Below are 27179 nucleotides of genomic sequence, written 5' to 3' on the forward strand. Positions count from 1 at the left end.
TTCTGTTTGCTCTGGATTGCCCAAGTGAACAAACCTAGCTTTAACGGGCCAGAGTGTTATAGTGCTTGTTTCTAGTCATAGCATAACGTTTTAAAGTGTTTGTAAGTATATAAAAATTGTATTTGGGATTATCATCTGGATCCAGGTTAGCATTGAGATTCCTTTTGCATTCAGTGCAATTCCAGTGCAAGCAATTGAATCAACTGGTGCACAAGTCCTTGAACAAATACTAAGGATTATGCTTCCCCGGTTTATGGCACAGGTTTGTTGAAATTTTTAGTAGCTTTCTTTTTACCAAATTAAACAGGAAAGTTGCAATTGCTAACTTCACACATAATTCATTCTGATTAAATTTAGTCACACGTTGAGTGCATGTTGCAATTTGAAATATGTTAAATAGATAGCATTTAGGCATACAATTTCATCAATGACACCTTCTTGTTTGTGTTGTGACAGAGAAGCTTCCGTATGGAAACTTTTTGTTGCTTGTGCCTACCTAGTTCAGTGGTCCCAGGCCTACCTTTTTTTTAACAAATGGATGAGATGCCTAGGGAAAAACAATCAAATGGTACTAAAAAGTTATTAGTATCATTTTAAGAACTTAAGCCTATTTGGTTTAGCATTCTCACCTTGAAAGTATAGATAGGCTGAATGATGCTGAAGTACTTACATGATTCATGCTTTTCTCACACTTCTTTTTATGCTCAGGACCTAGTTACTTCTTTCCAAATTATGTTGCATCATTGAAGTTATGACACGATCTGTAGGAAAGAATGTTAACTACTGCAGTTTTAATATTACTTTATATACTGTGGATAAACATGGAAGTCTTTTTTCCCAGCTAGACTACCACAACTTGTGCGGAGACATGCTCTCTCAGGAGTTGCTAGTGGAATTCACCTTCTAGTTTGGAATATATTGTGTCAAATAGCTTGATTGTGTTGAGCATTTGGATTTCACCTTCTATTTGTATTTCCAATTGTTAGTTTGAGCACAATGTCTGCAATTATGAGTTCATATGTAAATCAACATATATAATGTGATTAAGCAAGAACCCGTACACAAAATAGTATTAACACAATGAATCATTTCAAATTTGAATTAAATATGGAAAATTTTATTTCCATCCGAAGTCTGTTTGTTGACCACCTATTTTGATTCTTTCTGATCCTAGCATGTACTGAGAGCCATTTACGTTTGTCTTGATCGATGTGTTGTGTTTCATTCTTGGTTGTGCAGCTCGTGAAGGACTATCAAGCATGGGCGTCTGGTGATACTTCAAGGCAGGCTCTTGGGACAGGTGAGATTTGAGATTATGGATAATAGCACTTGCCACGGCACTGGCTTCTTCATGACTCGTTTATATTGTATACCATTTTCACTGTTCCCTACATTGTATTCATTCTGTAAACTTTATTTAAGAAATGATTTTCCCAACTTGTAGCCGTAGACTCTCAAAGCCCACCTACTTTGCAATTTAGACAAAAATGGAATTCTGATGCTGGGGTCTTGACTCTGTTACTATTTCATCTTGTTGGTGACATTTTTGCGGGCTTAGTTCTCTTCTCTAAGGTTGTCCTGGGAATGCTGAGATTATCATTAATCTATATCTTCATGAACCTTGAAACAGTAGAGAGGAATTCAGATTGAAAAGGAAATAAGTAAATCTACGTTTAACAAGTTATTATGGTATCATCACTGGTTTTAAAAATCAAATTCTGTTTGAAAAAGTGTAATTGAATTATTTACCGGAGTTTTTTGAGAAGAGAAAACAAAAGACTGATTAAACATTCTTGTTCCCCTTTAAAAGAAAAAGAGTAATACTACTATTTATACTCATTTATCACACTAATTTTATACAAAGCTAATGAGATTGGTGTAAAGCCGGGTGATAAATAAGTTTGAAGAGTAGTATTATTCAAAAAAAAATCTTCACCTCTTCCATAACGTAATCCCGGGCTTGTTCTACTGTGGCTTTGGGTTGGGTGATTGCCTCAAGTTGATTTCTTAACCTATTGAGAGCATTCCCAATGGAAGAGCCAAATGTTACTTTTATCTAAAATAACTCTTCAAATGTTCAAAAAACCCCCCACATTGGATGAGCCAAAAATATATGTAAAATAGATATTTGATTAGAAGAGCTAAAAAAAAAGTTAAATGTAGCAGCACTTTTTAAGGAAGCCATTTTATTTTTTAGTGTTTCTCTCTCCTGCTTTATCTTTTTCCCAAATCTTTTTCTCACCTTTTTTTTAGAAATATAGCTAATCGGATGTGGAGACACTTAAAAATGGCTTAGCTAAACTAGATAAAAATGAGTTTTGAAGAGCCATTTTACATAAAAATATGGCTCTTCCATTGGGAATGCTCTGAGACGTTGGTGCAACACCCGGATGAGGAAATATGGGTGAAAACTCTTGGCCCATTTATGTAAAATACTGTATTAGGCATGGTGAAGTCGTATTTGAGTTTAGCATGGCCCATGAATAAGTCAGAATCCAGGGCCGTGACCTTTGGACCCCAGAAATACTTTAGGTGGTGTAGCCTATCTGGCACGAGCCGGTGACCTGACCTTGCTTTTGATGTTTGTTGGTCTTGAAAAGGTCCAATTTGGGGTTGTTGAGAATTTTCACATAGTATAAATTATGGGACAAAGTTTTCTTTCATAAAGGAATTTCTTTCAACCTAATCCATAAAAATGACGTGTTTTTTTTTTTAATAACGTGAGATGCACATGAGTTTTTAATAAAATTTATTTTAACTTTGTCCTTACTATTAAAAAAACATAGTGTATCTCACATGTTCAAGGACACATGCTACTTTTATAAACTAGGTTGAAGGAAATTCCTCCAACCCAGTTTGGAGGAAAACTTTGTCCATAAATATGAGCTCTTCACAAATTTGTATTGTTTGGGCGCTTTCTTTCCTTAAATGGAGATTCATTTGGATTATAAAAATTGAGATCGACTTCACTGTTGGATCCTCCCAATTTCAAATTATGATTTAAAGTTGATGTATTTAACAGTGCACATGATCATTAAATGTACTAAGTTTAAATCTTAACTATGAAATAGAGAGCACCTTATTCCTATCCAAGAATTCAATTTAAAGCTCAATAATTAGAAGTTAAAATAACAATAAATCTTAGAGGGGAAAGTAATCTTCAATATGATAAATAAAACAAGAGGAATTTTTTGTCTCAGTCAATTAAAGTAATATGTGTTATTTTTTACTTCGAATATTTTTTGAGCTTAAAATGAGCATGCCAAAAAAAAATAAATAAAAAAAAATCAGAAAGTGACAGGAGCTAGTGAGAGTTCTATTAGAATGATTGTGCCAGACTACCATTGATATTACTCCATTATGTGTAGGCCATGTATATCTGTGGAAATCTGTATGTGTTTCCTTTTCATCAGTAAATGCCAAAAACAAATAGAGCAAAGACAAGTAGAGGCCTCCAAATTCGCCAAAAAAGAAAACATGTTGAAATGAAGTTTTATCTATCTTTTCATTGAATTTGCAATTTAATGATTTGGTTGGAGAATTTTGCAAATTTAAATGGCTGGTGGTAGGTGGATATTGGATTACACCTTTTTTTCGCCACTAATATTCTTGCAAGCTCCAAATCTCATGAAAATCATTTGCAAAAGAGTAACACCACCTTGCTAATATGTGTCGGTATGTAATTTTGAAGTCACATTAGATAAATAATAATAATAATAATAATAATACCGCCGTCAAATTACATGCTGACAAGTGTTTATAAATTGTAAAATAATTAAGAAAAAAAATGGCATTATCACATGTGGGGGCCACTCAATTCATATGTTGACCAATGAAAAGTAAAGAAATATGAAGAGGAAATGACTGTGGCGTTGTTTTGATCTTCCTTTTGAGCTGGATCAAACTATAAATCTGTTTACCAAGTACCAAAAGTTGGTGGTGGGAAAATGGAAAATACTTGAGCGTGTGCTTGTACAGTTGTACTGTCCCATCGCATTACACATTAGTGCTGCCGCCATGGGTGGTGGAAAATGAGGCTGAAGTTAATCTATTAAAGCCCATTAAGAATCGGACTTGCCCGCTCCCAAAAGGTCCGAAAGGGTTTTCTTGCTTTTTAAATTTTCAATGTAAAATTTAAACAACCAATTATTTCAAAAACTTATTGATTTAATTATTAAATTAATATTTTAACATTATATTTATGTCTGGGCTTAATTTTTTTTAATAATGAAATATTTAATTAAAATAAGAGATGAATGATAAAGATAATATTCAAATTCAAGATCTTTATTCTAATACTAAATTAAATCATTAATTATTTTAAAAGCTTAAATTTATATAATAAAAAAAAGTTGATTAATCATTAAATTAATATCTTGACAAATTCTAGCCAACACTCACAGCTCCACTTGTTTGATCTTTCCAAATAATATAAAAGAAGTTGTACACAACCATCTTAAATATCTTTCTATAGCTTAAGTGCGGTAGTCTCTTTAACTAAAAAATCAATCTTCAATCTTTGTGCACTAAATAGCATAAAGATCACGTCACATAAATTTTGAAGGGATGAGAATAAAATATACAAACTATATTCACAAACATTAACCGAGTCGAGCATAATTTATGCGAGTATGTCTCATTTAGCAATCAAGCATAATATAGTGTCCATAATAACTTATATATTAGGGTTAAATTCACTTTACCCCCTTAAAGTTTCAAGAGTTTTTCAATTTGAACCCCAATATTTAAAAATTGACAATGTACTCTTTAATGTTTCAAAAATTTTCAATTCAGACCATTTCGTTACTAATTTCCGTTTAATTGGACAGCAATTTTTTATAAAAAAAAGCATTGAGGGTAATTACTTAATTTCATAAATTTTCATCTAATTTGACGAAAATTAATAACGGAATGTCTGAATTGAAAATTTTTGATACATTGTCAACTTTTAAACATTTGCGTTCGAATTGTGAATTTAACCCTAGTCCCTATATATTAAATGAAGAAAGTCCGAGTTGAGTTTATCCGAATTGATCCGAGCAAGTTTGCAATCAACTTGTTCATTTTTGACCCTAAGAACGTGACAATAATGTTTTCTTTCCCTTCTTTTTATTTTCTGAAGAAATAACGAATCGAATGTGACATAGTGGGGAGAACAAGAGAGTAGTATTATAAAGGAATTGGGCATGCAGCTCTTTTGACAAATGTTGTCCTCTTATTCCCGTTACATCAAATTCTTTATAAATAAAATAGGAAAAAGAAAGAAGGCGACATTCTAGTTAGAACAAAAGAGTGACGCTCTTGCACGTGGCTTTTCGACAAAATGCTGTCTTCCTTATTCCCATTACATCGAATTCTTTTTCTTTTGGGGGGTGGTGGGGAAGAGGGGGGTTGCTTTTACTTTGGTTTTTCTCTGTTTACCACTTCCGAGTGTTAATTAATTAGAAACAAAAATTCAGTAATAATGGTTCAAATACATTGCTTTATAATTAGCATGCTAACGAATACATCATAACAAATTAATAATTTTCCAAATTTTAATACCTGCAAAAACAATCATTTAATTTTGGTTATATATATATATATATATTATCTACGCTATAAAATATAATTACTAGCACCCACATCTTTTAAAGTACCCATCAATGAAGTAGGACTGATAATTTTTAACACGACCCGTGAACTCGATACGAATTCAATGCGAAATTAAAGGGTTAGAGTTGATGAGTATGATTTATTTAATTGAATGGTCAAGTTATGGTTGACTTATATAGTTTTATGCATATGCCTCAATATGATTCAAACTCGACACATGACATAATGACAAATAATTTTTGACATGATCTATAATCACGACATAAATTCAATACAAAATTAGAGGGTTATGGTTGAGAGGCTTGACCTATTTAATTAAATGAGTTAAGTTAAGGTTTACCTCTATAGTCTCATACTCATGCCTTGATACAACTTGATCACGAATTATCACCCCCTATAATGAGGTTAAACTATCCTCTTCTCCTTGGGAATAGGGTTTACAAAAAAATCGTGAACAGGCATGCACGGGGCCTAACTTATATATATATATATATATATATATATATAATGGAATTTACTCGTCACAGTCTCTTAACCCTAATAAACTTATACAAAGATCACATATTGTTTATCATGTTCGGTAACAATATTTGGTATATCATCAATAATCACGAATCATTAATATTTAGTATATCATCGATAGGTTATATGTCTAATCCGATTTAGTAAAAGGAAATGCTAGCTATTATAAAAAGAATAAAAATCACTTTTAATTAGCTCTTGAATTAGTTATTGTTAAATAAAAAAATAGTTAGATTTAGAGTGTCACGTCAATATTATTGGACAATTATAAGATAAATATAACATCTAGCATCACTTTTTAGTAAACTAAAACTCACCATCAATGAAAGCCCAATTAAAAAAATATTTATGATAAAAATATTTAAAAAAATATTTTAACAATTAGGTTGCAAACCTAATTGTAGCGTAATGGTGCTTATGCTAAATGTTCAATGCTTGTAAACTTATCTTCTTTGGAATTGCTAAGAATAAGAAAAACTAAGCTTACATATGTTACCCCATTTTATATGAAGACCCATTGAGGCAAAATGGGAAAAATTGTGCACATTAGAACTTTTCAGATCGGGATTCACATCAATTATTTCTTCAAATTATTAATAAGAGTGTTTATACGAGACTCACTTGTTAGAGTAGGTAGCTAAACAATTCACTATTTTATTTTTTTTTGGGCATGTAGGTCTCATATGGACCTTTTTAGATTATCAATCGAAATTATTAACAATTTAGACAGATAATTGTTGTGAATCTTAATCCGAGCTTTTCTTCGTGAGAAATGATATTCTGAAGACCGGAACAAGACAGCAGCAACGGCCAACCGCTAGCTGTATGTTAGATGGACCCAACAACATTTGTTCCTTCATTTTCAACGACCCAAAAACTCTATCAATAACTTAGGATTCTAATCTTATTCACCATCTCACCTTCAAAGCACCCAAAATCCAGAAAACACATGGAAGTGCAATCAGCAATGTGATTTGTTTCCCAAAGAGGCCACCAAATTCTGACCAAGTTGTTATATATTCTTCATGGTAGACCAAAACCCATGTCGATCCAAGGGCGCAGGGTGTGATGGAGGAAATGATTTTCTGGCTTCTTGGAGATGGAGTTTTAGAGAATGATTTGGGTGGTGGAAAGGAGACAAGTTGCACAGAGACGAAGGGTGTGAATCATACATTACCTAACATAACCTAGACTGTTTTTTTATATCCCTAAGCATTTGTCCGGATGCTCACGGACACATGTAAATAATTGTCCTACAATTACGCCTCATGCACTCAACTCTACACATATGGCTTGTTCTTTCACAGCACTACCGTCGTATACAAACAAATTGTTCAACATCATAAGCCAACTCATTAATTTTCACAAAACACAATATTCAAAAACTCCATAATTTGAAAAAAAAAAAAAAAAAAACCATTATAGATTCGAAAAAAGGAACTACCCCTGAATCAAACTGCCGGGTTAGCCAAGCCTCTCAAAAACCGTTTGGGGGTGGATCTATCACCCTGAATTACCTAGGGATGGTCTAGCCACCAACCTCGGGTGTTGGGGGTGATTTGGCCACTAAGTGTGGTTTTTTTTTTTTTTTTTTTTTTGATTTTTGTTATTTAGTATATTTTTTGTAATTGGAGGGGGCATTGTCAATTTTTGATAGTTTGGAGGGACATTATCACAATTTAAAGTTTGGAGATGACATTGTCAATTTGTTGTCATTTGAGAGGGTATGTAACTTTTTCCCTATTATATTTAAGGACAAAGTTTTCCTCCAAATTGGGTTGAAGGAATTTCCTTCAACTTAGTTTATAAAAGTAACATGTGTCCCTTGAAATGTACATGTTTTTTTAATAGCAAGGACAAAGTTGAAATAAATTTTATTAAACATACATGTGCATCTCACATGTTATTAAAAAAAATGAGACATGTTACTTTTATAGACTAGGTCGAAGAAAATTTCTCTAACTCAGTTTGAAGGAAAACTTTGTTGTATATTTAAAGGAAACTATGCATTACATATTTCCAATCTATAGGTTTAATTTTTTTTTGTTTTTTTTTTTTTTATGGATTTGGCGAATTAATATGGTATCCTGTAAAATGTTTCGAGTTTCAACAATATCTCCGTAACCTAACTCTCATTTCAATCAGATATTTCAAATCTTAATTTAATATTTGATGTTACACTAGCCTTAGTCATCCAATTATAGGGAGTCCTTATCCCCATATATATATATATATATATATATCTTGCGTGTTCTATCCTTATCTTGTTAGATGGGTAACATTTGACTTTATTCATTTATTTACTTATCATTATATGCAAATAGCCCAAAATAAAGTCCTATTTTATTAAACGCAAAAAAAAAAAAAAAAAGCATTTAAAATCAAGAGGAAGGAACGCAGCACGTCGCCATGCAGGTGTAGACGCACGTGGGCTCCATGAGGAACATTCTTCCTTTTGCAACATGGTACATCCAAATGCATCACACATTTGCATATATACGTCCCAAAAAGAGACAGGATAATAAAATAAAATGAGAAAAAGCACACTAACATATATCTACAGTTGTTGTTTTTGTTAAAATCACTATTTGTTTTAATAATTTAAATCAACAAGAAATAATGAATTTAATTTATTTAATTAATACTTTATCACTCACATATTAACTTAAAATTGTGATTTAATTAACTTAGTGTCTGAATTTAAACCTTACCTTAGCAGTCACCTATATTGTTTCTCATATTTTAATTAAATATTTTATATATTGAACTTTATTTATTAAATAAGAGTTTGAATGCCACCTGAATGAGGGAGAAGTCGGGTTTCTTTTGTGGGGATAAAAGTCACCTTAGGTAAAGAGAGTTGGGCCGGGGTAAGGAGGATGGCGGCGGAGAGGTAGAGAACGGTTCGGCCACCGAAGTTTTTTTTTTTTTTTTTTAATTGTTGGCACGATATGAACTGTTTATTTTAAATGAACTATATATTAAAGAAAAATCTATTGTATACTATGCAATACCCTATGCAATCTCTAGAATAGAGTTTCATTCTAAAACATTAGAAAAAAAAAAAAAAAAAGCATTAATCACGGAAATTCTCTAATTTCATTTTATTTCCAATTTTGTTTTTTTTCTTACAAGACTAGAATATGGTTATGATCGACGGCCCGGATTTCATCCGCCACCTAGCTAGTAGTAATGATTAGGTGACACATTAGGTTGGGTAGGATAGCCTTTGATTCTAAACCATTAGTCATCGGGGCAAGCTCAAACCCTTCAATCAATGGGCCCACAAACAATATAATATTTGTTTGGCTTAGATCTTTTTATGTAGGCGTTCTAAATATCTTAACCCTTAAATATTATCTACTTTATATTATTCTATATAATAAAAAAGGCAAATGCCTAGTAGTTTAATTACTTGAGCTTTAGATTGCAATCAAGTATACATTTCTTTCTTAAAACTTTCTTGACTTTGAGAGAAAGTAACTTTGAATAATTGGGTTCTCCAATCACTATAGGGCTAGCTTTTAATTATGGGTTATTAGCTTGTTTTAGAGTCCTCTTTGCATTGGATGTGAGACACAAAAGATAAAGTGGATTGAAAATATCTAAATGAGGGGACAATGTGACCTTATATTCTTTTACTAGGAGCAATTGGGTCATTTTGGACTTGATCAAAGACCTTAACTGTGAAGTAAATCATCATACCTACGGTCTAACCAATTGACATGCCTACTATAATCAACTCGAGAGCAAATTAATAGAGAATAAGCCCTAGACGCTCCCAATAAATATATTTTTTAAAAATGTTCTATATATGATGAAGAATTTTTTTTTTTAAAGTTCCACATGCTAGCTAGTAGCCTATGCTAATCACATGGATGAATAATTTTCAATCAAAGACATGAAAAAAAAAAAAAAAAAAAAATTTTTGACTCTATCCTTCGTGTCTATTACTACTGTTGTTTTGATCTTTGAAGGATTAAAATATTAAAAATATTAAAAAAAAAAAAAAAAAAGGCTGATTCTGGCAATATTCCTTAGCCCTGTCAGGAATATGTGATACCATTGAAGATGGTATACCAAATTGTAAGTTTGACGGGATACAACCTACTAAGACCTAATTTGATAGGGATAGATGTACCATAGGGACCAGGAATAAGCCCATCTTCTGGGTAGATTGATAAACAATATTGGGACAGGATGGCTTTGAAGGGAAAAAGTAGTATTTTTAATTCATTCTAAAGAGAATAAACAAAGAATATTGGTGAAGCAATTTTTCAGACGGTCAGACAGAGGAAAAATTATCTGCAAAATTTGAAAACACTCCAATACTTAAAGTCAGTAGGATATTTGAAAGAAAAACTCAATAAGTCGAGATTTTAGGAAAGAGTTGTGATACCTCATATTTTTGGATATGTGGTTCATTGGATGCTCGTCATATAGCTTAAATTGTATGTGTGTTGGAGTAGACGTATAGGTAAATCATATTGACAACTAATAAGAACGAGTGTTTTGGGTGAGAATCGAGATCCCTTATAATTAGTTATATAAATTACACATAATTTGAGACAAATGGAGACAGACAGACCCAATCTAATGACTTTGATTTGGAACAAGTCCATTGGTGTGAGACGATGATGTTTATAAGGGTGTGTATTGTGAAAGACACAGTGTTGGTCAGGTCTGCCCCAAACATGAGCAATGTTCTTTTTTTTGGAGTTAAATTTTCAACATCAGCATTCAGCAGCGTTGAAAAGGGCAGCCCAACGTACATGAATGATGCCCGCTCAACACCCGATAAGCGTTAAGAGTAAGACAAGGGCCTGATTTCCCTCGTGGCAAATTCCGACATTCCAACTGGTCCTCCTATCAAAAATGGTCCCCTTCTTATTACTTTCCACTTTGTTTACTCTCTCGTACTCCCTCAAGTTTTTATTCTTTTATTCCATTATTAGTATTGCCTTTTATGTGCTTTAGGCGCCCGTCAACACAATAGGTAAGACTTTGTTTTTGCTAGTAGGTATAACTCTAAAAATTTATTTGGACCCAAGGAGATTCGAGTATTAGACTTGATGTGGATGCAACAAACCCTTATCAAGACCCTGACAATGAGGTCGAAGAACGGAAACTAGTAGTTAAAAATCTTGTGAAGAGCCAAACTGCATTGTGCCAAAATTTGCCAATGAATAGAGTCGTTGATATAAAATTGGGAGATTGTCGGAAGAGAATGCAAAAAAATACCAAAAAAATGTCGTAAGACTTTTGTTGAAAGTACCTTGTTGAAATATATATATGGTGGAAGCATAAAGAAATATATGGGCTACATCTTTACTATATTGAATTGTGTTAAACACCAGTGGTAGCTCAATAACTTAAGAAAATTTTCAAGTAGTCAGGGCATGTATTAGGGCGTGGGTTCGAATCTCCGCAATGGAGAATCCTCACATATGTCTGATTAGTATTAGCCATTTTGGATTCCTATTGATGTCCTGGTGGGACTGGGTCATGCTATGGTTCAGTCAGACAAGAAGGTGCCATTATGGTCATACCCAGGTAAGATAGCTACAATTGGTCTCCTCGGTCTATCTTTTTTTATTAGAAACAACAAGTAGTTAGCAACGAACTCAAATAAACCCTAAAATACACAAAGAAAGAAATAAAATAAAGAAAATATAAAATACTCTAAGAAATGAAATAATATATTCTAAATATTCTAAGATATTTTAACACACTTGAACCAACCCCTCGAGGTTCTCCTAATGCACATGTTTCTTGATCATTTTTGAAAATGCTATCATCATATCAAAATTTGGTGATAAGCTTTGTAAGCTTTTGTTGAGGATATCACTTTTTGGCGTTGGAAGGAAGTCAAGCTAGAATATGTGGGTATATATATAGTTGTTTGAATTTAAACCTAGTATTTAACATTCATCCTCACAAATAAAGATAAATAATATTTCAATACAAAACGTAATGACCATATTTCCTATATATGACAATTAAGTAGCCATATTGATTATTGCGCCATCCTTGTTTAGCTGAAAACCAAGTAGAATCGAAATTGGAGGAATACCAAACAACAAGATAATTATTTCATTTATGGATAAATTCTTACGTACCAAATGTGTCCAATATATATGTTATTAGTTTTGTGGAGATCGAAAACGTGATTAAAAAAAAAAAAAAGAAGAAAAGAATAAAAGGTCATAAATAGATAATGTAGCTTGAAAAAGAAGGTGAATTTTTCTGTACAATGAAAATCAGACTTTGGGCGCCATTGACGTTTCTTGTTGGGCTCTACAAAATCTAAACCAACATATATTTGTCGAGATTTCTTAATTAAAGAAAAACCCTGACATTTTTCTTTGCATTTAATAAACATCAAAGGTCAAGGGACTAGTTTAGTTTCCCAACTAACCTATGATTAAAGTCTCCTGATATTGAGTTATAGATTTCAAATAAAGTTACACATTCATAAGGTTTGATTTTTTGATTTTTTGATTTTTATTTTTTTATGAAGAAGGAGCGACATTGTGTGAAGCTTTTTTGTTTGTAGAAAAAAACAAGAAAGAGAGAATACCCAAAGGGAGGACCATTAATCTAGATGAAAGTTTTTTTTTTCTTCACCCTGGTGCAGCGCCCATTTGCCATGTGGGTTGATTGAATTGCACCTAAATTGGCCAACCCAATTATTAAGAGATCAAAATCCATTTATATATAGGGGTGTTCAAGTGGGGCAGTTATAACCGTCCGCTAACCGCTTATAACCGATAACCGCTTAGGGCGTGGTGGTTAGCGATTTTAGGAGGAAGGGAAAAGCGGTTAATAACCGCTAACCGCTTACCCTTATATATAATAATATAAATATATGTTTTATATTTTATATTAAAAATATAACATCAAAATGACGCCGTTTTGGAGGAACACAAATACTCACTCACTCAGCCTAATTTATACAGATTAGGATTTCATCATATTCTCTCACTCTTAGACTCTCTCTCACAACTCAAGTCTCATTATTTTGCATCTTCTTTGATTTATACATATTGTTAATTGTTATATTCATTTTTTTTGTTAATCTTCTTTTTGTTAGTTGTTATATTCATCTTGTATTTTTTCACTTAAAGAACTTAAAAAAGCCCAAGAGCCCATATAAAAAAAGGGTTATAAAACCGCTAGTTATTGATTTTAGTAACCTCTAATCGCCGGTTATAAAATAACCGCAACTGCTTGTACAACCCTATGTCTAACAAGCAAAAAAGAGTTTGTCAAAAAGAAGAAAAAAACAAGTGAAAGAAAGTTTACAAAAATTTTATGACTCTCATCAAACTAACACTCAATTTGCAATGACCCTCTCAAACTAATTAGATTTTACATCGATGTCCCTCCCCAAACTAGAAACTTTGTAATGTCTCCCAAATGACAAAAAATGAACTTAATAAAAAAATTTTAAAAAGCGGTGACAAACCCACCGCTGCTAGTGCCAATTTTATTTTATTTTATTTATTTATTTATTTTTTAAATTTTAGAGATATTTTTGTTTTATTAAAAAATTATAAAGACATTTTTGTCTTTTTGCGGGACAAAAATGAGACATTTGCACTTTTTTTGTTTTTTTTGATAATCACAAGACGTTTGATGTGGAAATTTTCAATAAAATTACAGAAGACTTGGAAGCTTTTGAATTATCAAATATGCAAGGAAACCAAAACGGAAATTCGGTAATGGAAATGACGAGTTTGTGAGAAACATGTCTAAATCAATAGGTGAAAGCATTTGAAAACAATTAAAAAATCAATAGGTGAAAGGCTTGGAAAGTGGAAATCATGAAAAAATCAATAGCTTAAATTGATCTAATTTTGGGGCAAATGCTTTAGCTTAATGGGTCGTTTCCTATCTTATTTTTTGAAACATTTCCACAGGATCTTCTATTCTCTCTTCCATCCGGATCAGAAATGGGAAAGATCCTCCACTGTAATCCCTTTCCTTATTCAATTAAAAAAAAAAAAAAAAATTGAAACTAATGCTATATAATATATTTTTATTTCATAATTATTCATCAATATTGATGTGACATTTTCAACTAATTTTTTTTTTCTTTTATTTATTTAAAGGTCAGTTAGAACTTGAAATTTTCTAACATAAAAATATAGTTTATAGCAACTCACATTTTTATTTTTATTTATTTGTTTATTTTTAAAAAAATTTAGCAACTCACATTTGAATAGTGAGTCATTGGTCAACATGCCTCCCACGAGAAAAGTGAAAAAAAAAAAAAATGATAAATAAGTTGGAAATGAGTTTCTCACCTAAAATTAGGTTCCATGGTGGTATGATTAATTGATTATGACATTATTCATAATTAGTCTTCTTATTTATTATTGTTGTAATATCCCTATTGGCCCATTACAAATTATAAATTATATGCACCCACACCAAATTGTTTGCAAGAGATCACGACTAGCCTCCTCTTTGGCACTTCTTAATTTTAACATTCCTTTTGTTTTAATAAAAAAAATGAGTTTAACAGAGTTTTAGGTTGTGGATATGATCTATTTTCAGAGCGAAGAAGATGAGCTACTTATACATTGAGTTGATTATGTTTGGAATAGATCTAGTGTTACAACTGAAAAATAATCATGAATTAGTAGATATTGATGTCATAGATATGTCTTAAATGTTTGATTTTTATGTAAGCATTTATGATTTGTAACCTAGTAGCTTCGACTATGATTTTTCAGAGCTTTTCGCTCTATGATGTAAGAGCGTTATGCTCGTGATCCTTCTTCAATGAGATTGAAATTTTTTCAAAAAATAAATAAATGAGTTTGTATGTTATTTATTTTTATATTGACAAAACAAATCAACAATATTATTAGTTCTAAGAAACAAAAATACCTTTTATGACTTATTTGGGTTAATGTTTCTCGTTCAGCCGTGGGGAAAACTTTATAAAAAGCAGGAGATATTTGACAATGATTTCTAAAAGTGTTTTTTTTTTTTTTTTTTTTTAGGTTTTAAAAAATGTTTTTGATATGATATAGAGATTAAGGATGCGCTTAGCATTGCGATTTTATTACACAAAAAATACAATTTTAAACTAGATTACAGAAAATTGATTGTTTGGGATTGTGTTGCGATTTTTTGCGTTTTCAAATCGCAGGTAAATAGGTTTTTTTTTTTGGTTTGGTTTAAAAAAAAAACGCACAATTTTAAATGCTAAATTGCAATTTTAAAGAGTAAATCGTGATTTTGCCAAATATTTAACTGTGTTTTAAAAATTACGTTTTCAAATCGCACATCTTAAAATCTCTATTTTAAAATTTAATTTTTTAAAATCGTAATCCTAAACATACCCTAAAAAGGGTGTTATTCTCCTTCTTCATTAACTCCCAAACATATTCACAAATGGCTTCAACAATTTTTATGATCTAGATATTAATTATTTTAACCACTTTAATGAGGCAACAATAATACTTGGGGCAATAGGCATTTATATATTAGGTCTCCTTTAAAAGGTGAAGAAAAAAAAAGAGCTTTAAATAATACTTGTTATCAAGAAAGCGAATTAAAATTGTCCTTTTTTTTAAAAAAAAAAACTTTACTTTTTACTATGTTATTTTTTTTAAAAATTTTTAAAGAAATTTCTAATCAAGGTAAAAACAATTTTAATTTTTTTTTTTTTGAGTGTTTTTGTATTTTGAGTTATTTATTAATATTTTTTTACAGACAAAAAAAAAAAAATTGAAGTAAGCTTATATTTGTTTCTAATCTTGACTTATATGTCCCAATGATTGATATTACTATTATTATAATTATTATATATAATAGAAATGAAAGCATCGAATTAGGAGCACCAAAGGTTTTAAACAGGTAATTGTTGAAAATGGCTGTGCTTATGATATGACGTGTCATAATCCAAATTATTATTTGCAAAGCGACTACGTGTTAACGCACAATAGATCATCTCTTTCTCTTTCTCTCACACACTCTCTCTCTCTCTCTCTCTGCCCTTTAGACCCGCTTCCTCTCGCTTCATAAAAAATGAGATTTAATTATTTAAATAAATAAAAATTAAAGCTCTCGCTTTCTCTCTCTCTCTATCTGTAATTTATAAATTCTCGTATCATTCTCGTCTTTGATCTCTCTCTTCTGCATCTTCAACAAATTTTCTGTTTCACTCTTTCACCATTTTCACATTTTCTCTCGTTCAGAGAAGCTTAGGGCTTTTTTGTTTTTTTTTTCTTCTCACACTTTGACGAGAAACAAACACACACACATATACGAGCTTCAAAGGTACGTCTCCTTCTCCAACAATTTCAATCCCCCATTTTTTGCCCTAATTTTTCAAATTCGTTCAAGCTTTATCTTTTTTTTTTTTTTTCATTCCAAATTGATCCAATTGAGTGTTGTATCTTGATATTGTTATAGAGCTTTTCGGTTTGAATATTTTGATTTTGACTTTGTAATTGTTTATCAGGTGGTGTATGTATGGGGCTGTGAATTTCATTGTGATTAGGGCATAATACTGTTTTTGTCATTTTATGAGTCTGAGAATCAAAATTAGGTTTTCGTTTTCGGTCTTGTTTTTAATTTAAAGATTGAATGGGTGGGCTTAGCCGCAAAGTTATATGCTTTTAGGCTTCGAAATGGAGGGTTAACGGTTCTTTGTATTGGGTTGCATTGCTAGAGGGATTGGAGGTTGTTGAGTGTGGGGATTGGGTGAAGATGACCGATTTTCAACCGCTGCAACAGAAACCTGAATCCACCGATGCCTGCTCCGATTTTGAGCGGGGATTGGAGGAATTTATGCGTGGGCACTTGGATGATTGTATGTCATTCGCTTCCTGTAGCTCCACGCGCACACCGGATGATGAGGACGATGAAGGTGAACAGCTAGTTCGGAGGAGAAGGAGGTCCGATTTAGAGGGTGATGATTTGGCAGAGTCCTCGGCTGCACGGCGTCGCCACTCTCGTATTTTGAGTAGGTGGGCTGCCCGGCAGGCGCAGGAGATGATCACCACGATTGAGAGGAGGAATCGTGAATCGGAGTTGATGGCACTTGCGGGTTTGCACACAGTTTCGATGCTGGACTCGTCGTTTTTGAGGGAGTCGCAGTCCCCAACCTCAAGGCGGCAGGGGGCCGTGGAGAGGCCAAGCACTCAGGCATCTGCGATTATGCAAATGTGGCGGGAGTTGGAGGATGATCATTTATTGAATCGGGCCCGTGAAAGGGTGAGGGAGAGATTGAGGCAGCAAAGGAGTGTTGAGTCTAATACGAATGAGTCCAGTACAAACTTGTCGGATAGTCGGGAGAGTGAGAATCAGGGGAGTTTGGGTGATGTGAGTGAGAGTGAAAATGAGTTTGGGAGTTGGGCTCATGATCAGATGGGGTCGCAGAATGAACGTGTGGATACTAACAGGTCTAGTAGGGAGCAATCTCCTGATCTTGGCGATGTTGAGAGGGAGAGAGTGAGGCAGATAGTTCGTGGCTGGATGGAGAGTGGCATTAGTGATCATGCGACAAATGTTAGTCAAAGAAATAATAGTCCCAGAGCAGAATGGCTTGGGGAAACAGAACGTGAAAGGGTGAGAATTGTTAGGGAGTGGGTACAAATGACAAGTCAGCAGAGAGGAGCTCGTGGGAGCCGGAGGGAAGATCAGCCCACTGGACTTGGTTCTCAGGCGGATCGCGTTCGTGATGGGTTGGTGGCTGACCATGATGAAGGCCAACCTGAGCATATTCGCCGGGACATGTTGAGGTTGCGTGGAAGACAAGCTCTGCTTGATTTGCTTGTCAGAATTGAGAGAGAAAGACAGAGGGAACTTCAGGGTTTGTTGGAGCATCGGGCTGTCTCTGATTTTGCTCATCGTAACCGCATTCAGGTCAGTTGCTTATCCTGAAGGTTGTTTTAGATTTTGTAATTCCAAGTCTACCAGTTTACTGCCATGTAATGATGGATATGTTACATTTTACACATCAACCTGAAATTTACAGTTTATATTCTTAAAAATTGGCAAAAGTAGTTGATTTGGAATTAGATCTGCATAATGTTTACAAATTTAATTTTTAGAATAAATTTTCATGGTGTATCATGTAGCTGTGTACCTATGTTGCAATGATATTTAGGTTTTTGGTTTAATAAATTATTTTCTGAAGGTTCGCTTCCTCCTTTGCCCAAGAAATGTATTGTATGTAGGTTACTTCCAAAGTTCTGCCTTGCAGTATAGGTAGAACCTACTAGTGGAATGTGCTTTCTTTTTTGTGCTTCACCAATTTTCTCCCTTAAATAAAATATTTTTTCTCAGTAGGATGTAAGCATATTCTTTTAGTATTAGCGGAATTTCTATGTAGTTTTCGTCTTTAAAAAGCCTGAACCTAGAATACCCCTCTCTTTAAGGTGGTTTTTCCAGTCCTAGAAAATCACACTTGTTCGCTTTGGTTGATAATTAATTAGAATTATATTGGTGTACTATATATTGTTGAGAGAAGCCTAAATCTTGCTATACCTGTGTTAAGTCTTAATTTGACTGTAAATAGATTCAGATTTTTATGTAACTTTCTAAATTTGAGGTAAATGATATTATATATTAATATGGGAATCAGTTCCCATTGATTGACCCTGTTGTTATTTACTAGTTTAAGATTGTTGTTTTCTTTTCATGTATAAATATTTATAAAGATTTTTGGTAAATAATATTATGCTAATAGTGGCCTAGATTTTGATTACGTGTTGTGGGTACATGATAGTTAAGCTAAACATTTCCATTGAGGTAAGCTTAAACCATATTGGGTGATATGAAGATTTGTTATACAACATTAGGATGTTTTACTTGCCGATATAGCCATGGTTTGACTTCTAATGCAGTCATATCTTCCAGTCATTACTCAGAGGTAGATTCTTGCGAAATGAAAGACCTGTTGAAGATGAGAGACCACCTTCTATGGCAGCAAGTGAGTTAGTTCAGTTAAGACAACGACATACTGTCTCTGGTTTAAGGTACACATTCTTTTTATTCGTTCCATACTCCTTAATGGTTGTTCTAAATTGTTCTTTCACTGTTTTTTTTTTTTTTTGGGAACTGATCACGTTAGATGCTTTAGATATCCTATTGTGTATTCATTACCTGGCTTTGTTTTAGTAGCCTCGTACTCTAGGAAGAGGATTGAGGCAGAATTTACATGGTCTAAAACAATAAGAGAATATCTTGTCAAATCTTTGTTGTTATACTTGAGCAGTTTGGTCAACCATTCATTGTTCTTCTGTCTGCTTGATCCCTTGTTGAATATGTGTAAAACAAGGTTTATGAAAAGATAAATATTCTAGTACTTTGGAATGGACTTTTAATTCCTTTATGGAACTAATATCTTATATTGTTTAATTGTTTTTATAAAAGATGATATGCAGTACCTGGGCTTGGAAAATTCATGTGCTAATACAGAAAACTATGTATATATATTTATTTATCCTTTTAGTAGAATGAAATACTCTTAATATGCCACATGGAAATATTGTTTGTCAGTGAGGGGAAGAGTGAAATGTTCTTCGTTGGTCTAAGGCAGAGCAGTTCTTTCTTTTTCTCAGGATATGTTAGTGTACTTATTGCCACTATTTTTTTTTTTGAAAAAAAGAGAGAGAAAGAAAGGTGAGGAATGATAGAATACATTCATCTGTAAAATGGCATGGCTTTAAATTCATTTTTGTTGCACCAACTATGATCCAACTGTACACCACTTGAGCTACTGATGAGTTTACCACTATAGTGGTCAAAAGTAAATTATGACTCTGTTGGATAATAAGCTTGCTGGTATCTTCTCATATCTTAAAGTTGAAATGAGGAGGATAATTGTGGAATCATTCGTCTTTTGAAAACCTTCAGCCCAGTCCATTACATTGACACTCGCATGAGTACTCCCTCCGTCTCTTATCTCTTTCTCTCTCATTTACTCTATTGCACGTGTGGCTCATGCTTACACATTTTCTTATCAGCTGTTATATGCAGTTTCTTTTGTGTATGTTCTCTAAATATTGCCCTTTAGATGAACAGATGTCTACTGTACACTCATTAGAAATATAAAGCTTATCTATATAGGGTTCATGTTGGGCTTGCCCCTGGACTTTCTTTAATTGATCTAATAAATTGTTGGATTATTTTCCCTAGAGTGTATTTAAAATGATGTGTTTGTTGCCCTTTATTTTAGAAAGTATGAGAAATTAATGATTGTTGTTGAAACACAAATGGAATTGCTGTAATTGTTAATTGCTTGGCGTAATGACAAGCCTGTTTTCTCATTTAGGGAAGGGTTCCGCTCCAGATTAGAAACTATTGTTCGTGGCCAAGCAGGCAGCCATTCTGATACCACATCTAACAATAACATCAGTGATTCTAGAACTGATCGGACTCAAACAAATGCTTCACTGGATATCCAACATGAAAATCATGAACAACCACTGTTTAGGAGTCCAGAAAGTGATGGCAATCAGTTGCCTGATCAAATGGGGAGCTTGGAAACCAACGGAGCCGTTGAGAATATAACTTGGCAAGAAACTTCTAATCAAGGAGGGGATTGGCAGGAACAAATTCCTGAAGATGCGAGAGGAAACTGGCAGCAGACAACCTATGATCAATTTAATGGGTGGAGAGATGGCAATATTGAAGATATGGATGCAAATTGGCAGGATAATTCAGTCAATGATTGGCCCCAGGAAACTTCAAGGAACGTAAATGGAGAAGAGGGACATCCACAAGGAGCCCAGGGGGTTTGGCATGAGGATGGCTCTCGGGAGTCTGTTGAAAATTGGTCAGAGGGGCCTTCTGCGCCTCCAAGAAATCGTCGTGCGGTTCCTGTTAGAAGATTCAATAGATTTCATCCACCTGATGATGATAATGTGTACAGTATGGAACTCAGGGAACTTTTGAGCAGGTATTTGATCTTTTTTCAGAAGGCTTTATGTGTGATAAGATGCACATGGATGTTGGACCTTTGCTTTTGACTTTCATATTATGATTTTTCCCCTCATCATGTTGTAGGAGAAGTGTCTCTAATCTTCTTCGTAGTGGTTTCCGCGAAAGTTTGGACCAATTAATACAGTCATATGTGGAAAGGCAGGGTCATGCTCCAATTGACTGGGATTTGCATAGAACCTTGCCTACACCAACTCCTGCTTCACCTGAGCAGGATCAGGAGCAACAGAGGGATGAACAGAATGATGATCAACGTGATGCCATTAACAGACCTTCACTGGTGCTACCATCTCCACCAGTGCCCCCACCACAGCCACTTTGGCACCAGGACTTGCATCACACTGGCTGGTCTCGTCATAGCATGCATCGTTCAGAAATTGTGAGCCATCTTTCATTCTACAAATTGTGGAACTAAATATTACTATTACTAATAACCTCAAATTTTCCCTTCAAGTTTCATGTTAGGCATTTGTTAATTTATTTTATAATTTTAGGACATGTTGAAGCAAGCATTACAATTTCATGATTAAAATGGCATGTTTTACATACCTTGAGAAGGTATAAACCATACCAGATATGGAGTCACGAAATGATTGGAACAGTGATATCAAGAATATTATTATTAAGTTCATCTCAATATTTTGTCACAATCATATGTGGTGGTGCTGCTATTTTCTGAAATGACCTCATGTGAATTGATACGGAAGATTTTTGTGCAGTTTAATATGGGATATCCACATTAGCTTTAAGTTGTATTGATAATTTGAAATAATAAAAAATTCATGTGAATTGAAATAATTAAAAATTCAAAGGTGTGACTGCTGAGATTTCATACGAGCTACTCATAATATATAATGGAATGTAGGTCTTATTTTCAGTGCTAATTAAGACCTGTTCTACTGATGATTAACAAATGGGAATTGGGCTATCATTATAATTTCTCTTATGGTGTCCAAATCTGTGAATGTGACTATCTCTGGTATCATATATTATGTCGGCCTTTTAAGTTTGCACTTAATGTGGATAGTGATTCGAATCAGGAATGGGAGATGATTAATGATCTGAGATCAGACATGACAAGACTTCAGCAAGGAATGAGCCACATGCAAAGGATGTTGGAAGCCTGCATGGATATGCAACTAGAGTTGCAGCGCTCTGTTAGACAGGAAGTCTCTGCGGCTCTGAATCGATCAGCTGGTGAAAAAGGTTTATTGACGTTTTCAATGTCACTCATAATTTTTCTACAATGTTTTAAATAAAAATGCTTTTGCTTTTTTGTTCTTTTTTTTGTCTTTTGTATTTTGGGGAACAGAATGTAAATGCAGCTCCCCTCCCATTCAAGTTTCCTTCATTGTAGATTTTCTTTGATATCATCATATAATTGACCTCAAAGACGCAATTTATGTTACAGGCTTGGGTGCTGAGACATCAGAAGATGGGTCTAAATGGGGTCATGTGAGGAAAGGGACTTGCTGTGTTTGTTGTGATAGCCATATTGATTCACTCTTGTACAGGTATGTTTACATATATTTGTGACTATGTTTTGAACAATTATTAGCATTTCTTTTTTAGGGGTGCTGGTTCCCCTGAAGAACTTCGAACTTTTTGCAGATGCGGACACATGTGCACTTGCTCAAAATGCGCAAATGAGTTGGTTCGTGGTGGAGGAAAATGCCCATTGTGTCGGGCGCCAATTGTGGAGGTGATCCGAGCTTACTCCATACTGTAAAAAGAAAGGTTTTAAAAGGCAAAAAAAAAAAAAAAAAAAAAAAAAAAAAGAGAGAAGAAGAAGAAGAGAAAGAACAAAATTATGTTTAGAGTGAGCCATGAGATCTGAGGGGAGCAAACGTCAGATCCCTTGGATCGAATCGAAGCTCATGAGGTTCTTCTTGTATGTAGAATAGAAGTGTTCAGTAGTTGCCAATGTTTTTCTGATTATATATGGAACATCATGCATTGTATAATTGGAATAACAAATGGCACTGTTGATTCATCATTCTTGCGTAAATAAAATGTCTATGATTCTTTTTTATTTCCTCCCACTTCTACTACTTGTTTTGGAAAATCATCCAGTTCTTAGCAGACAACTGCCAGTTTCAAGTGTAAAAATATCTTTTTATCACCTATATGATTATCAATCAATCCACACAGTCCTTTCTATACCTCAATTCTAGAGGATCTTTTGTTTTAATGCATATGAGGTTTTGGTAAAAACAAATTAGGTGGTGTTTTTGCTTATTTTTGTTATGGTGTTTTACGTTGATTTGTCATGCTGTTATTGAAGGGCATAAAGGTCTTGATTTGTGCCAAGACTTTACAGAAGTAAAAGAAGTACTAAATATCTCAAATATTCTTCCCAAAAGTTAGTTTCCAAATGATGTGTCACTATTTCATGAGATTTATTATTTTAAGAAGTGTGTCACCAATTTATGGGATGGTGACACATGATTTGAAAACTAATTTTTGAGAAGAAATTTTGAGATGTATAGCATTTCTCTAGAAGTTATTTTGAGTCGAGTATAATTTCATTTCCTTCCTTGGTCCTTCTCCAATTTTCTTATTACTTTCCAAAATCACTGTTGGATTTGTAGGGTCTATGTGGGTCTCACATGAATCTCACAGATCCAATGGTAATTTTGACAAGCAAAGAAATGACGACAACCAAAAAAAACAAAAAAAAAACAAATTATAGTATACATATCTCATTGGAAAATCCATAAAATAGCCAAAAAGGAAAACACATGCTGTGGGGGGTCACAAACATGCATGCATGCGTGTCTTTATTGTTAGTTTCATAATCTTTCATTCAACATTTTTCACAATTCCTAATTGATAGTGTAGGGCATTCATTTTGGCTAGACAACGGCAGGCCGTTGAATCATTCTGGTATACTTCACATAAACGGCACACCGTTTGATTATCCCCCACCTTCAAACTTTCTTGATTAGAAATCATGTCATTTCTTAATAATAATAATAAAACGAAATCTAAGTTTATAAATTTCCCATCTGATTTCCTCCTCTCAATTTTTATTTTTTTTAGTAGAAATCATTCTTATAATCTTATGTATGCTATATTCATTTTAGGAAAAATTTGCATATTCTCTTTTACAACCATGCAATTTGTAATGTCTTATCAAACCTTCAATAAAAATAATGTCCCCACAAACTATGAAATTGAAATACATCCCTTTTGTCATGCAAAAAGACAAAAACACCCATACTTTATTTATTTATTTTTTTTATTTATTTATTTTTTTTTAAAGAATGCCTTATTCTGGTTTTTGACTTCCTCTCATTTTGAGATGCCAAAGGTCAGTTCACCTGCTTCTTAGCAGTGAATTGCATAAGGAAGCGATTTCTGTGGAATTTGGTAGACTAAATTGAACTTCGATCAAGGGGTGTTCAAGCGGTTATAACCGGCGGTTACTGGCTATAACCGTTAACCGCAATCGCCTTGATTATCGATTTTTAATAACCGCAACCGCCTAGCGGTTATTTTATAACTGGCGGTTAGCGGTTATTCAATCCAATAATCGGCGGTTTTATAACCGCTTTTTTTATAGCGGGAAGTCAAGGGAAAATAAGATGAAACCCTAAGGGTTTCTTTTTGCGATTCCTATGGAATTGGGTGGACTAAATTGAACTTCGATCTAGGGGTGCTCAAGCAGTTATAACCGGTTGTTACTAGTTATAACCGCTAATCGCAACCGCCTTGGGCGGTTATCGATTTTAAATAACCACAACCGCTTAAACGGTTAGTGGTTATTCAATCCAATAACCGGCAGTTTTATAACGGCTTTTTTTATAGCGGTAGGTCAAGGGAGAATAAAATGAAACCCTAAGGATTTCCTTTTTTCTCCCTCCAAAACAATGTTGTTTTGGATGTTTTATTATAAATTTTATTAATATAAAATATTTAATATATATTTATACTATTATATATAAAGGTAAGCGATTAGCGGTTATAACAGCCTTGCTCTACCCCTAAAACCGCTAACCATTTAGGGCGGTTAGCGGTTATAACCGCCCCACTTGAGCAGCCCTACTTCGATTGGATAATTGTTAGTTTTATTTTGGTAGAATATATATTTTTTTTGTTTATTGGTTAAATCACTTGTTTGTTTGAAAAATAAGTTTGTGTAAATCTTTAAAATTATTAAGTAAGTAGTTACTGGTTCATCCTGAGAAGGTACAAAACAGATGGCCGGTGGATTGGATGATAATTCTGGCAATGATGAGCACAACAGTAATGATGGATTGGATGATAATTCTGGCAACGATGGATCAGATGATAATTCCGACAATGATGACCATAGCGAAGATGAAGATCGGTCAGATGATGACCACGACGAAGATGAAGAACATTCAACTGAAGATGATGAAAGCCACTACAACCTTTCCTCTGAAGAAGATGTTGACTATAGTCAAGAAGGAGGAATATACTACCCGGACTATTGGGAACATCATGAACCTTATGCTGAATACTTTGAAGACAATAATATTGAAAATGCCAACAACGATTATTGGGAACATCATGAACCTTTACATATAAATGTCGGCTTTGAAGAAGATAATAGTGAAGATGCTGTGAAGACTTTGAAGAAATCGGTGGCTTTGAAGATTATATTGGAGACTATGGAGAGGAGTTGTTGCTTAATGCTAATGTCGGAAATGAACATAACATCAAGAACATCGGCAACCATCGTTGTTGATGCATAGGACTGACGTGGCACACCTGCCGAGTTCGAGTCGAATGACATTTAAGAACTTTGACTGGACAACAAAGAAAAACCAAAGAATCGAAGAGACAGGGGGTGAGCCGGCGGAGACACTCCGATGCCTAAGTCAGAATTTGAGAGAGAAAGAGTATAAGCAACAAAGGAAAGCTTAAGAGCCAAGTTGCGCTTACCCAAATGTGAAGAAGTGATCTGTCTTTTATAGGCATGAAGTAGTGGAAGTCCCTTAACCAATGACTTACTCTTCTCTCAGTTTCTGCGGTGCAGTTGCTAATAAGGGATTTGAATAGTTATCCTTTCCGAGATCTTAGGGGACTAAGATTGGGTTATAGGTATCACTTGATTTGAATATTTGTATGCAATCTGCGGATAACATATCTGATTTGTATTCTAAATAGATTTGATAGCTTTTGTATGGATAAGATCACTGATCTATTAACAGTTGTATCTCTCAAGATATTTGAGTTATCTTTGTTACCGAGACCTATGTGTCTTGAGTTATTAGTCTCGGACTTAAAGGTCTCGGATCTATAGGCCTCGGAAGTTGGGGACTCGGATATAGGTCTCGGAAGTTGGGGGCTTCGGGCCTGGTTACCCGAAACCTCTCTAGGCTTTGATCTTTCCATGCTTAGATTGGGCCCAAGGTTTGTCGGGCATTTAAGAAGTTGATCCATGACCCAACAGTTACCCCCAATTTCCTTGTCTGTATGACTATGAAAATTTTCATGTTTGAAAGAATGGATCTATCTTCCGAGGCCTGTCTCTGCATGAAAATGTCCGAGGCAATTGAGGCGGGAAAATTTTCTAAAAATTTTTGAAATTTGAATTTCAAATTTTGGGCAGACAAATTTTGAATTTCAAATTTTGGTAGGAAAATTTGAATTTCAAATTTTAGGCGGCGTCGGTTGGTATTCTCGAGACCCTGTCAACTCATCAAGTCAGGTACTCGATTACCTCCACGTGTTAGCTGCAGAGACGCGCCTCTCTCGACGCATTTAATGCGCATGTTTCCGAGGCGAACCTTTATAAAAGGAGGTTTTTTTTTTCTTCACTTTTTTTTTTTTTAATTTTTTCTTCACTTTTTTTAATTTTTTGGAAGTAGCTTTTACTTTTGAATTTCTATTCCTTTCTTCCTAGAGTTTTCTTCTTTCCCTTTTCCCTTTTTCACTCTTCAACGACCATGTTTGGTGAGCGTGCATTTTATATGGTGAAATGCAGCTGGCAGCCATTAAGATGAGCGTGCGTTTTATATGTTTCAACATGCATTTTGAGGTGTACGTTTTATGTGTTAATTCGAATCTGTTCTAAAGACTTAAGAGGGAAGAGGTGTTACACATTCTTTTCTTTGTTGTTTTTT

The 27179-nt window shown here is 33.9% G+C and overlaps 2 protein-coding genes across 3 annotated transcripts in view; both read left to right on the forward strand.

Annotated features, from left to right (window-relative positions):
• Positions 1-1497, forward strand: part of LOC132187276 (uncharacterized) — a 5880-nt gene extending 4383 nt beyond the window's left edge. Inside the window, exon 6 of the mRNA XM_059601539.1 lies at positions 1240-1497. Coding sequence (XP_059457522.1) covers positions 1240-1311 — 72 coding nt within the window. The 3' untranslated portion in view covers positions 1312-1497. The remainder of the gene's footprint in view (positions 1-1239) is intronic.
• Positions 1498-16106: 14609 nt separating this feature from the next.
• On the forward strand, positions 16107-23116 carry LOC132186690 (uncharacterized). 2 transcript variants are annotated; one of them, XM_059600700.1, is made up of 8 exons: positions 16107-16413; positions 16598-18003; positions 19000-19118; positions 20417-21043; positions 21151-21463; positions 22125-22290; positions 22496-22598; positions 22696-23116. In XM_059600700.1, the coding sequence occupies exons 2-8, from the start codon at positions 16846-16848 to the stop codon at positions 22811-22813; spliced, it is 2604 nt and encodes an 867-aa protein (XP_059456683.1). In that variant the 5' UTR covers positions 16107-16413; positions 16598-16845; the 3' UTR covers positions 22814-23116. The 2 variants fall into 2 exon arrangements, with proteins under 2 accessions (XP_059456683.1, XP_059456684.1); XM_059600701.1 differs by having other exon boundaries at positions 16808-18003.
• The last annotated feature ends 4063 nt before the right edge of the window (positions 23117-27179 follow it).

Source organism: Corylus avellana, chromosome ca7 (genome assembly GCF_901000735.1).
Source record: "Corylus avellana chromosome ca7, CavTom2PMs-1.0".
Taxonomy (NCBI): Eukaryota; Viridiplantae; Streptophyta; class Magnoliopsida; order Fagales; family Betulaceae; genus Corylus; species Corylus avellana.

Coding starts and splice junctions, on each gene's coding strand:
- LOC132186690 (XM_059600700.1), top strand. CDS start 16,846: ATGACCGATTTTCAACCGCTGCAACAGAAACCTGAATCCACCGATGCC. Junction 18,004..18,999: donor CTCATCGTAACCGCATTCAG/GTCAGTTGCTTA, acceptor CATATCTTCCAG/TCATTACTCAGAGGTAGATT. Junction 19,119..20,416: donor CATACTGTCTCTGGTTTAAG/GTACACATTCTT, acceptor TTTCTCATTTAG/GGAAGGGTTCCGCTCCAGAT.